Source organism: Camellia sinensis, chromosome 1, assembly GCF_055761805.1.
Source record: "Camellia sinensis isolate YWXY chromosome 1, ASM5576180v1, whole genome shotgun sequence".
NCBI classification, from domain to species: Eukaryota; Viridiplantae; Streptophyta; class Magnoliopsida; order Ericales; family Theaceae; genus Camellia; species Camellia sinensis.
Window position 1 is genome coordinate 231448656 of NC_138961.1, and position 13484 is coordinate 231462139.

Consider the following 13484-nt stretch of genomic DNA (forward strand, 5'->3'; position numbering starts at 1 on the left):
TTGAATCTATTTTTGAAGAACAAAATTGAGCATGGAGAGTTCTTCAACCGAGCATTTCAGTGATTAGTGATGTGCTTGATGGTTTGGTAAGTTATTTTTAACTCGTTCATTGGAAAACTTAATGGCCATGTTTATTTGGGCCGACATAACTTTGAAATTGAATTAATGATTTAATAAAATACATAATCTAACATTTAGCTAACAAAATTAACGTCCAGACTAATAGTGTGTATCCAAACATGATATCCCCCATATAGGGGATTACCTAAGAGCGGGTGGGGTAGAATACAAAATGAAAAACTAGGAAAAGATTGGGCTAATTAGTTAAATTGTAAAATTTTGTCAATCCCTCCTTCGTGGCATAAAATCTCAGCTAAAAAATTGCCTTCAACCACCACTATTTGGCTACTGACACCATCATTTTCATCCAGACACTTCTCCATTTTCCGGTCACCAGATAGCCACTGCCACCTCCAACCACTGGAAAGGCCTTTCTCAACTCTGTTGACAACATTCCCATCATTCAGTACAGATGCAGAGCAATGCATCATGCCCTTGGCCAGGAATGCTCTCAACAACAATCCCCCCACTTCTTCAGACAGTAACCACTGCTAAATGGAACCTTACATAAACATTTTCTTTTCTTTTATTTTCCTCATCTTTCTTGCATTCCCGCCAACAAAAGTTAATAGAAAGTATGAATACAAACAGCAGAACCCTTTGCGTGCATGTGCTATGCCCCAACAACCCTGGCCAAGATCTGCCAGGCAGCAAACTGTACTTTCATCTGTACAAGCAGAAAATACACTCCCTGTTTCTTTTGTTGATCTAATTCTTTCATCTGTAATGCGTATCAGTTCAGAAAATACATAAAGCATGTCGATTTTTGTTCGCTGATCTGATTTATCAGACAGGCAGGGTACTCTTCATTGTCTGACTTTCATCCCCTGCCTGAACTATTTATATGAATAAGCCATATCCTTCCTCAATAAGTAAAGGTGTTTCTCTTTTAGTGATACAACAAAAAAAGTTAAAAGATGCCATATATGGAATGACATGAAATTCCGGCATTTGAGGGGTATCATTACATGTTAACATCTGAATCCAAGATATGAACAAACTGATATCTGCAAGTACACAGTCCTGGCTGTTAATATTTACCAATTGGCATTTTGCATTGACATGCTGAATCTGAGACATCTAACTATTCCAGCTTACAATTTGGAATCCTATTTCATCACAACCCCTTCTAGGATGCAAATCGTACTTGAAAGAGGCTTAGTTCTTGATCATCCTTACCAGATTGATGCATTTACCAGGCTAAAACATAACTTTCCTATCCATTAACATGATTTTACATCATAACTAAAATTCTAAGAGATCAAGAATATTTCATAAGATACAATTTCATCCTGGCAATAGCACCTAAAGATGTTCTGAAAGAAAAATCATTGGTCAAAATATATTTTTAAAAAATGGTGAAAACAAATTTCTCAATACCATTTCCATCATCAGCAAAGCCACTTTAGATTACCTAATTTGATGTTCAGCATACTCCAGAAGGAACCAAAGGAGCACAAGTCCGAAATGTGCATAGATAGATGCATTGGTGTATACATACTACAACCTAGCATTAAAATATTTCTAGCACTTAAATTAAAACAGGGAACCAAAAATATTTATCTGCACGCTTGTCTCTATACCTCTGCAACCTGCAAAAGCATGCATGCAGGACTCCAATAATACTTTTCTCCTGTTGCAAAACGGTCAAAACAAAACTGACTCACAACAAAAGGTAAACAGTTTCAAAATGAAACAGCCAATCTAACAACCAAGGGAGAGATTTATACTCCATGCAATTCAGCTCAATTCAATAAGCTTTTGTCCCCACTTAAATGGGGTTGTTACATGGATCCATTTCTTCCAATTGAGAGAAAAGTTAGAAGATACATAATCTAGATAAATTAACTTTTTATTGTTTATCTGAAACATGAAATTCAAAAATAGACATTTTCCTATAACCCAATAAAACCAATGGACTAATTAAAAAAAAAAAAGGGACAAATCCAGATGGAATCGACTTTTGGACTGACCTTTCTTCCTATCCTCAGATCCCAGCAGCTCCTGTAGGCTTGAAACAATCGATATTGCACAATCCGACTGACCTCATCATATCTCCAAAGCTGCCACCATTCAATTCCAACAGTCAAGAAAACTAATTTTGTATTCTTTAAACAAAAAGGATAAAATGAAAAGACAAGTCTTAGACTGTCTGAGTTTAACCCAACCGATCAATGCTGTTCCTTGCTTTCTCTGGCTGGTCTGTGCTGTTATTTGCTTTCTCAGGATGCTCGACGCTCTTTCTCGATTTTTCCCTCCTGTCAATGCTGGCTCTTGATTTCTCTCTATGGTCTGTGCTTGATCTTGATTTCTCTCTCTGGTCACTACTTAGTCTAGACCTCTCCCTCTGATCTGTACTCGATCTAGGTTTGTCTCGACAATCTGTGCTGCTTCTGGGATTCTCGGATTGATCTGTATTCAATCCAGAACTATTTCTCAAATGTGATAATTTCCCAACGGCTGAAACAAACTTCTTTAGATGCTGTATGTACTCCGGATAGATCTCCAAGTCACAATGATTTCCTCCTTTAATCCATAGTGGTTCATATTTTTCTTTACAGAGCTCCCAAAGCTGCTTACCATGGGAGCAATCCACAACATCATCTGCAGTTCCCTGCAAGCACCAACAGACAAAAACAGAGTGAAAAAACATGTCAACATAAGCATGTACTTGCGCTTTCTGTTTGTGGCAAAACGCAAAGTAACAAACTAGTGCAGTAGCTATATCTCTTTTTTGCCTTACGACCTAGTACATATATGTTCCTTCAAAGATGATTCAGTGCAAGTTCAAATATGCATAAAATTGATGCACATTAATATTCATCATTGCAATAGACTGCAATGATATCTTTGGCCTACCCACATTATCATGCATGTTAGAAAAATCTCAAATTTATTTGCAAACAAAAAGAACACAGTGGACAATATCTAATAACAAACAAGACAAAACATATAATTTAATGCATTTTCTAAGTAAAGAACCTCAACTAATCCTAGGACCCTGAACTCAGTGGTCCTCTAGTGGCCCCTTGAGTGACTCGAACTTGAGACCTTGGATCTTATCCTCAAGTCTTTACCACTGGGCCAACCCTTGGGGTTACCAATAGAAGACTCTTATGGCCTATTAACTAACCAATTTTTTGAACTTCACTACCTCAAAACCACATGAGACTTTCCAAACAAAGGTGAAACTTCAAAATCTGGAACTTAAAAGTTGGAGTTAAAGCCTAGACAACCACCTCCAAATCAATGGGTAACATAATCTACAAATATAAAAAAAAACAAGTGCTTTGATGAATTTGTGCAATAAAATGTTGTCTATAGATATATCTTATGTGTGAGATTTGAACCAATCATGTTGTCCATGATGCTGCACGGTTAATAGGTCTAGGTATGGGCACAGAATGACAACACAACTGGTGGTTGCTATTCCAACATGATTGTCCAACAGGGCACAACAAAAACGTGAGAGGCACAGGAAAGTTTCATAGGATTAACTTTAATTTTCCCCCTATATTACACATTGGACAACTCAAAATGACCAACAAGCAGGTTTGTGCAGAAAATTAAATGTGCCTAAAGGCAAAGATGAAGACAGATCCATCATTGTGATAATAACACAGCCATTTTCACTCGTGTAAAATGTAATGGTACATAAATCTGACAGCTAAGAAAGAAAGCACATGCACCATACATGTGTGCCCAAGTCAACAAAACACGGACTGCATATTTATTATTGAATTGAATGAATGAAAAGTTATGACTTTAATGCTGGGATGTTGCACAATGCACATACTCTGTTAATCAAAGGAATAAACTAAATTTATATTAAGAATCCATTTATATCCTATTATTTTTCTAATTTAATAGATGAAGGTATGAACATTTCACTAAAGGCAGGTGATCAGTACTTGCTGCAATTTTTTTTGCCAAAACTTCGTTCCCCCCCCCCCCCCCCTCCCTCATATACTTCATATATTTCCTTGTTATGGTCTTAATCTTTACTGCTATTTTAACGCATAATGCATACAGCTACATTTATTGGCGAAGCGTAGAAAATACTAAAAAGCAATACCTGATAACATGCACAGTGTAGTGACTTTGAGAAAGATCTATTAGTAAAATGTAAAGAGGCAAATGTAGAGCGAGCACTGATTATCTCATACTTAGCTGACATCAAGTGATTGCTTCAAACAAGTAAACCCAGCTGTACAAAACAATGTGCAGTGTTTGGTGACAACTCTTGACTCTCCATAACTTAATATTTCCACAATTCAAAGCATGGTTTTGATTAACCTTAGAACTAAGAGGATCAAGATGGAAGAGGACAAAATGATAAAAATCTAGACCTTCTACATATGATAAGTTTTCAAAGAGTGTTCCTCTTGTGGGTTGATGGCTATATCTGAATCAACCAAGAGGGTGCTCTGTGTGCTGCATAAAATTGGTCTAGCCGGGGTCATATGGGTTCTGATTGAATTCTAGGTATGCTATTTTGTGGGGTTTGAACAATTTAGAGAGATGTACCTCTTCCCTGTACTATCCATTCTCATTGATTATGGGAAATCCTTTCTGATGAATTTGCCAGAGATATATCCCCATATTGCTGAAGCAGGATTTTCTGTATGTTCGCTTTGTGCTCATTTTGCTTTTGTTCCAGCTCGTAGCTATATAATTTACCTAGGTCATTTGTGCACTGAATTTGAACCTATGAAGTATGGATACTCCGAAAATATTACCACATTAGTACTGAGTACTTACCTGACATGAATATGCATACTGCATGTGCAAAATATATATCCTGTACTTTTTGAATGTTAAGTACGGAATGGGTGCATTTCGGATACGGGGTGAATACATTTCAGATACTTTTGTGGGCATGTCGAGGCATAAATGTAATTTTTGAAAAACATAGGAGTACTGGAACAACTATATTATGTCTACTTTTAAATCTTAAAAAAGTGCATTTGCAAAATATTTAAAAGTACTTGGGGTTCTTTCTGGCTTCTGCTTCTCTCCGACTCTCCCTCTCTACATCTTCTTCTCTGTTTTTTCCAACAACCCTCTCTCTCTCTCTCTCGGAGTACCCATCTTCATCTTTGTTTTTTCCACCCTCTCTGTTTGTTTTCCTCTGTTTTTTCTAATTATTACTTTAATTATTTTTTGCATTTGATATTCTAATTGTTATATATTATGCACTACTACAAATTATAATATATATTTTTTGGGCATACCCCGGCTGTACTCATATCCTCTTTTTTTGGGTTTTGTTGTGTCGGTGTATGGGGAACATATCCACACCTGCACCTGTGCTTCCTAGCTTTGAACATTCACTAAAGTCAATTAAGTACTGATGGCAACCAGCTAGCGGCAAGGTTTTAAAAAGCGGCCGCAACCCGTTACGTAATGGTTGTGGTAGTTACCGCCACCCGTTACGGCCGCTTTTGCAGTGTGATTGAGATTCCCAAGTGTATTGGCCGTAGCGGTTGCTATAGCGGTCGTAACGGTGCCGTAATGGCCGTAACAACCTGTTACGCACCGTTACGTAACGGTTCCGAATTGCTTCTTTCGAAAAAAAAAACACAAAGAAAAAGAGTTGAAAATGGGGGAAGAGAGAGAGAGAGAAGAGGGAAGATGGAGGAACAAGAGATAGAGAGAGAGAAGAGGGAAGATGAAGAACATGTTATTGATTTGTTAAAACTGTAAGACCTATACTATTCTATTCAGTTGCCATCACTCAGCCATTTTGTTTGTGTGTGTCTATCTATATATTGTTTGAAAATAATAATAATAATAATAATAATAATAATAATAATAATAAGTGTGGTCATTATCTATTTGACTTGATTAATATATATATATATTTAGGCTTTTATTTATTCTCTTACTTTTGTCATTGTTTATCTTATATTTAATAGGTAGTGATTGATTTTTTGTATAATATAAAGTCATTAATTATTAAAATAAAATGTAAAAAACTCAGTTTATAGTGATTTAAAAATATGAAATATATTGGATCAAACTTAAAAATTTATAAAAATTGATCAATATTTATTTTAAAACCCAATAAATATGATCATGGAAAAAAAATGTGCGTATCGGTAAATTTTTTTCAAATTGTGCAAAAAAATAAAAAAATTCATGGTTCCAGTTACCGTAACCGTTACGCTACGGCCTTTACACCCCGCAACCGCAACCACGCCACCGCCACCGTTACGGCGACCGCAACCGCTTTTCAGAACCTTGGCTAGTGGCTATATGCAGGCTTCAACAATATTAATCAGTTGACAGTTGGAATGGAAAAAAAATAAGACAGCTGGATCAATGAGTGATTGGATATACGAACAACACAAGAAGGAAACAATAGTCCAAAAAAAAAAAAATCATTATAGCTAGAATAATTAAATCAACACATCTTGAAAAAAAAAAAAAGGGCTGAATTCCAGACAACAATGAGGTAAACAATAAAGTCCAAACAGCTGCAATGAAGAGCAATTTAGTGTATGGTTGAATAGTTTTTGAAAGTTGCCTCATTATCCATCCAATTACATCATCAAACTATATTACAGTATTTATCCAAAATATATATATGTATATATTACAGTAGCAATCAAAATCTGATAATACCATTATCTCTAAAAACACATAATAAAAATTTGGAATACTCACATGAATTACTAAAACAGGACAGCCCACCAATGGTATTTTATCAATATTCTGCACCGTAAAGAAGCAGTTACTCAGTAATCTCATACCATCAAAACCTATTAAAGCTCAGGTTACATCATTATGCATTAATAGAAAACAAAACCTTATATATGTCAAACCAGTATGTTCGCTTCACTGGATACATGACTCGAAGGCCTGACAAGATTGGACTGTGAAGAGCCACAGCCTTCAATCTTGGTAAACGGGATGCCAAATCTAAAGTGGGTCCACTCCCAACGGATTGCCCGTATAATATGACATCCTCCTCCTTAACCCCATAAGTCTCTTCAAGGCATCTATATGCAGCTTCTATGTCTGCGTAAGTGTTCTGCTCACTTGGCTATCAAAAGCAGCAATAAAACATAATTGAGTGCTTAAAACATACCACATAGATCTAAAACTCCCCCCAATTAATCTGCAAATACATGTCTTACCTTGCCAGTGGACTGTCCATACCCTGAATAATCATATCTGCAAAGAATAGGAAATTTAAAGTTGTTATAGAGCACTTCAAATCTCAAATTTTTATTTTCTTTTATTTTGATTGGCAACAAAGAAATTTTAAACAAGACGCACTAGTGACCACTTCACATCATTCAGATACCAAGATTTGGATTTGAAAGTTAAAGAAAAAGTCACTTTCAAAAAAATGGTGAAAAAAATAGAAGTTAGGAAAAGGACTACCAATCAAGCTTTTTTCTGTCATTTTCATCTTTTTCTATAGTATTTAGATTACAAAAACAGTTTTGACATGACAATATTAAAAACTCTTGCTAATCACTCACATAATTGTCAATCCAATACATCGCAATCTAAAACAACTTTGACTGAATTTATTTATTTATTTTTAAAAAAAAAATTGTAAATCTGAAATCTGAACCGATCAAATTAAATCAGACATATATCCCAATTCTGAACCACTACTGTACAAAGACTGAAGCTTTTTACTCTAAAACTTCAAAGGGTATAAAGATTGTGTGTATTCTACAGTAGTGAGTGACTCACCCCATCAAGTTGACTCGGAGATGAATACTGAGTACGCTGAACAGTTCATACATCTGACCTAGATCAGCGGCGTTGCCGTGGGAGTAGAGCACCGTAGACTCCGCCGCCGGATTCTTCATATACACCGCCACAATCTCAGTACCCCTCTTGGTGGCCAGCTTCAAAACGTCGACGTTTTCCCTCTCGGAGACGTCGGTGATCCTCATTTTGCCGGTGGATTCGTCCACCACCACCGTGTACGACGGCGGATTCGGCGGAAAGAACGCGAACTTCGCCGCCATTGACGACGTCACCGCCCCCATCTCCGATCAATATATATATATATATATTATATTTATATATGCCTATATCAGCAAACACAAATGTCTTTGGCTACATATCCATGTATATATATATATATATCAATTGGGTGTGTGCGTCTGTATAATGCTGTATTTTAGGGCTTTTTTGTTTTTGTTTTTGTTTTTTTTTTGTGTGTGTTGAGGTTTTGGAACGGAGATATAGAAAGGAGGTATTTCCGGCGTTGAAAAGGAGATGGCACGTGTGAGTATGTAAAAATATGTTTGTATGTTCTTATTTCGGTAAGTATGTTAAAATTTAAATTTTTTAAAAAAAAATTGTAAAAAAATAAAGAAATAATATGATTTAAAAAAATAAAAAATAATTACCTTGCTTGGCTTTCAGTTTTCCAAAACACTTTTCAAAAAATTTATTTTCTTATTTTCATATTTTTTTTGTTTTTACTGAATTTTTTTAATATTTTAAGTAATTTTTTTACTTTTTAGACACACCTAACATAAATATACCTAAAAAGTAAAAAAAATATAAAAAAAATCTTTTAAAAATTTACTAAATACCAAAAATACAAACAAAATATAAGAATTTAGTATATTTTTTATATTTTTATGTATTTATTAATTTTTTAAAATATTTTTTCATAAATTTTTTACTTTTTAGATACATCTAAGTAAGGTGCATCTAAAAAAATAAAAAAAAATTAAAATTTAAAAAATATTCACTAAAAACAAAAAATATAAAAATTAAAAAAATTAATTTTTTAAAAATTTAATTCAGAAAACTCAAAACAAATATAGTGAATAATTTTTTAATTTTTAATTAAATTGTCATAATAGGCGTAAAAAAAAGAAGGCCAACAGTTTTGCCAGGTTGTACGGAGAGACTGTGTTGGTTTTTTGTTTGCTTAACACGTGTCTATATAGGGTAGGGGCTCGTTTCTATGCAAAATCAACACACTGCCTACTTTCGTTTCTTCTTTTTGTTTTTAAGACAAATTTTACTCATCAATTGCTTCGGTTTTTTATTTATTTATTTATTTTTTTTTTATATCTGCTGTAATACGAAAAAAATTGTATAAAATAATAAAAAATATTTTTTTTAGTATACTTGTTAGTATTTATTAATTGTGTTATTAATAAATGTCTTTAGAACACAATAAAGAAATAAAATAATATTGATAATTGAGAGGGTAATTTTTTAGAAAAATTGGGCCGAGCTGCGAGTTGGGCATTGAGGCCCAAAGCGCGAAGGACTAAGTAAGAAGGCCGCAATAGATACTCAGGCCCAGAAGGGCAAAGTCACTCCGGCCTTGGGAAGACAAAGTTACTTCGGCCCAAGGAGGTGAAATTACTCCGGCTCAAGAAGAGATAGTTACTTCGGCCCAAGGAAGAGTAAAACTACTCCGGTCTGGAGGCAACTCACAGTTAGGCCGGTCTCAGAGTTAGTCCGGTCACAGTATGTTCTGAGAAGGCCGGTTTCGGAGTTAGTCCGGTCGTGACTTACAATGGTTAGGTCGGTCAGAACTTGTTACTTGGAAGTTTGATCTAAGTACGTCAAAGGTTGAAACAGAACAGCCGAAGTAATGAGTTAGAGGAGAAGACCGAGCTAAGGATAGTTCGGCCCTCTGTGGCTCGGTATAGCCAATTTTACTTCGGTCAAATGGAAGTTCGGCCATAAAGAAAAACATCCCACTTGGTTTAAGCAGTGGGGGAGGGTGTAAAAGGATAAGCATTATCCTTAGGAGAATGAATCCTAGGAGGACTCTGCATGGAGAAATACAAGTCCTACTAGGATTGTGCCATATGAAACTTATAAAAGCTCACAAGCATCACCTTGGAGGAGGTAATTGAACACAACCTTTTGGAGAACATAAAACTTTGTCTATTCGTCAAGCTTACTGACTTAGGCATCGGAGAGGTTTCCGGCACACACCCGCCGGCTAGCTCACGTTTGTGTTTTCAGGTGACAAAGCGACGTCGTACGGAGGAGCGTGGACTTGGTCAACAGGATTATACGAGGAGAATTATTTCCTCCCCGTACAATTGGCGCCGTCTGTGGGAAAAACAGACAAGAAAAAAAACCTTTTGACTAAGCTTCTCCTTTTCTCATTCAATGGCACACATTGAAGACTTGCCGCAGTCCGCCGTCGACGGACTAACTCCAGAAGGGGGCGCAAGACGTGAAGGATTACCTTCTGTCCCTCCCATGGCGGATTTAGAGCCCCAACAACATAATTCCAGGAGGAGTGGCAGGGGAAGGCGGAATAGCAGCCCTCGACATTCTCAGAGTCCTGACAGGCAAAGGAGGAGGATTGATCCTCAAGCCCTGGAAGATCGCGTAAAGGAACAAGATGAACTAATTCGGAAGATGGCGGCGGACGTGGAGGCTTTGAAACGCCAGATGAAGACCAAAGATGTGGCGACAGGAGAGGGGCGCAAGCACAAGACGCCCCCTCGCCACTCAGAGAATCGTAGTAGGAATACTACACCCTCCCAAGGAGAGAGCAGAAGCCTCAGGACAGGCGACACTCACTCCTTATCTTCAAGGACTCGTCACTCCAGGTCTGAGAGGACGAGATCCGAAAGATCATACACTGAAGGAAGCACGTATTGGCCTTCACATTCACACCAAACCAGATCCAGACAAACCGAGCTACCCAGGTCATCCGACTTACGAACCGTGCTAGAAGAAAAAGCACGATGCAAGGAAGATGCCAGGGCAAGGGATCCACACCGAATTTCGGCCTTACAACGGTTGGCTCCTCGGACGCACGGAAGCGTCGAGGTTGGAATGCCAATACCGCGACCGGCCTACGAACCAACGGACAAGGCATTGGCAAGACTACAGACCTCGCCGTTTGTCCCAGCGATCGAAAACGCGCCCCTACCATCAGGCTTCCTTCAGCCGAAGTTCAATACATATGAAGGGAAGACGGACCCGTATTCACACCTGAGCCACTTTCGCCAAGTCATGGCCGTGTACAGGCGAAACGAGGCCTTAATGTGCATACTCTTCCCGTCAAGTCTGGGCGACCTAGGCTTGACTTGGTTCGAAAAACTCCCAGAGGGCAGCATAGCCTCCTGGGCCCAATTGGCAGAAGCGTTCGTAACAAGGTTTCGGACAAATACTAAGACACCGGTGGAGATAGACCAGTTACTCTCCATCGACATGGGTGAAAAAGAGACCCTCAAATCTTACAACAGTCGCTACTGGGAGACATTCAACCAGATTGGCGACTGCCCCACCAATCTAGCCATTGCGCAATACAAAAGAGGCCTACCAGTAGGGAACCGACTACGGGATTCAATTACCATGACGCCACCCCTCACCATGGAGGCCCTGATGGAGAGAGTGCATCAGCACATCAGGGTAGAAGAGGATGGCGCACGTGCAAAGGCGAAATCTAGCGCAACCGTAGTACCAGAAAAGAAGACCTCAGCAAAGGTCAATACAGTAGATCGGCAGAATAAAAACGGGCGTGGCAGACGAGATAACGGAGAAGACCCAGACAAAAGATGGTTGAGAATCCGCACTGCCATAACAACGGTATTCAAAAAACCAATATATCGGATTCTGAGCGAAATAAAAGACGAGCCATTTGTCAAGTGGCCAGCCAAGCTAGGGGAAGCTCAGAAGAATTACGACGACAGGTCACGGTGCACCTTCCACAAAGAAAAGGGGCACCGAACTGAGAATTGCACGCCACTGAGACAGCACTTGGAAGAATTAGTGGCAGCAGGCCACTTGGACAAATACATTGAAGGAGGAGCGCAACCGGCCCCCCAAGATCATATTGACCATCCCAATAGAATGCCAATCGATGCACCACCTCAAGGCATTATCAATGTAATTCATGGAGTTTTTGAACCCAAGCGCGTATGTGAGCTCAGAGGTTCAATCAAGAAGGCTGAGCACTTTAGGGAAGTATTAAGTGCCCAACCTGCCATCAAGAAGGGGAGGACAGAGGCAACAAACGTCGTGACCTTTTCAGATAAGTACTTAGAACGAATTTACTGCCCCCATAATGATGCCCTGGTCGTCACTCTCCGAGTCAAGGATTTTGACGTCAAGCGGATTCTGATTGACCAGGGTAGTTCATGTGAGATCATGTATTACGACACATTCAAACAACTAAAGCTGCAAGACAAAGACTTGGCACCTGCAGTTTCTCCCCTGATTGGATTCAACTCCATGCCAGAGTGGCCTGTCGGCAAAATAATCCTTCCAGTCAGAGCAGGAAGTGTAACAAAACAAGTGGAGTTCTGGGTATTGAAGGTCCCCTCCACCTACAACATCATCCTGGGCCGAACATGGCTGCATGCCATGCGTTCGGTAGCGTCATCGTACCATCAGGTAATGCGGTTCCCCAATGACGCCGGTATAATTGAAGAAGTCTATGGCGATCAGATCATGTCAAAACAATGCTTCGCCACAGCGAATGGAAGCCGAGCTGCCAAAGGATACGTTCATTCGGTGGAAGAACCAGAGAGTAATGAACTATTCGCGGACGTCGGCAAAGAGGCTGATCAGAAAGCGGTGGAAGACTTGGTGGAGGTAAAAATAGATGAGAAGAACCCGGATAAGTTCTTCTTGCTTGGCTCATCATTGTCCAGCGCTGAGAGATTAGAGGTCTTGGAATTCTTGACCTCTAATATCGAAGTGTTTGCCTGGACACCTTACGACATGCCAGGCATTGATCCAAACTTCATCAGTCACCAACTCAATGTCCACCCATCCGCCAGACCAGTCATTCAACGCACACGCAGATCGGCACTCCACCACGCCGAAATAGTGGCAGAAGAGGTAGGAAACCTGCTGGAGGCAGGAGCGATAAGAGAAGTGCACTACCCAAAATGGATCTCCAACACCGTCGTAGTGCCAAAAAAGAATGGTAAATGGCGTGTCTGCGTCGACTACAAAACAGTCAACAAGGCGTGCCCAAAAGATAGCTTCCCTCTACCAAGGATAGATCAACTGGTGGACCTAACGGCAGGACATAACCGACTTCGCTTTTTGGATGCATACAGAGGCTACCACCAGATCGCCATGCATGAACCAGACCAGGAGGTCACATCCTTCACAACACCAAGGGGGTTATATTGCTACAAGGTCATGCCCTTTGGCCTAAAGAACGCAGGGGCGACGTTCCAAAGGATGGTCACCAAGATGTTTGAACCATTATTAGGCAGAACAATGGAGGCTTACATCGACGACATGGTGGTCAAAAGCAAGGATGAGAATGACCATCTGAATGATTTGGGCGAGATGTTCCAGATCCTGAAGAAACACAAGTTGCGCCTCAATGCGTCCAAATGCGCATTCGGAGTTGGATCTGGCAAATTCTTGGGCTTCCT

The 13484-nt window shown here is 39.2% G+C and overlaps 1 protein-coding gene across 3 annotated transcripts; it reads right to left on the reverse strand.

Annotated features, from left to right (window-relative positions):
- Window positions 1-1443: 1443 nt before the first annotated feature.
- On the reverse strand, window positions 1444-8384 carry LOC114286219 (alpha/beta-Hydrolases superfamily protein). Of its 3 annotated transcripts, none has more exons than XM_082897924.1 (7): window positions 7834-8384; window positions 7263-7299; window positions 6932-7168; window positions 6790-6837; window positions 2289-2734; window positions 2094-2183; window positions 1444-1712 (listed from the first exon to the last, which is right to left on the reverse strand). In XM_082897924.1, the coding sequence occupies exons 1-6, from the start codon at window positions 8133-8135 to the stop codon at window positions 2108-2110; spliced, it is 1146 nt and encodes a 381-aa protein (XP_082754050.1). In that variant the 5' UTR covers window positions 8136-8384; the 3' UTR covers window positions 1444-1712; window positions 2094-2107. The 3 variants fall into 3 exon arrangements, with proteins under 3 accessions (XP_082754050.1, XP_082754046.1, XP_028085144.2); XM_082897920.1 differs by having other exon boundaries at window positions 1444-1753; XM_028229343.2 differs by lacking the exon at window positions 1444-1712 and having other exon boundaries at window positions 1826-2183.
- Between the last annotated feature and the right edge of the window lie 5100 nt (window positions 8385-13484).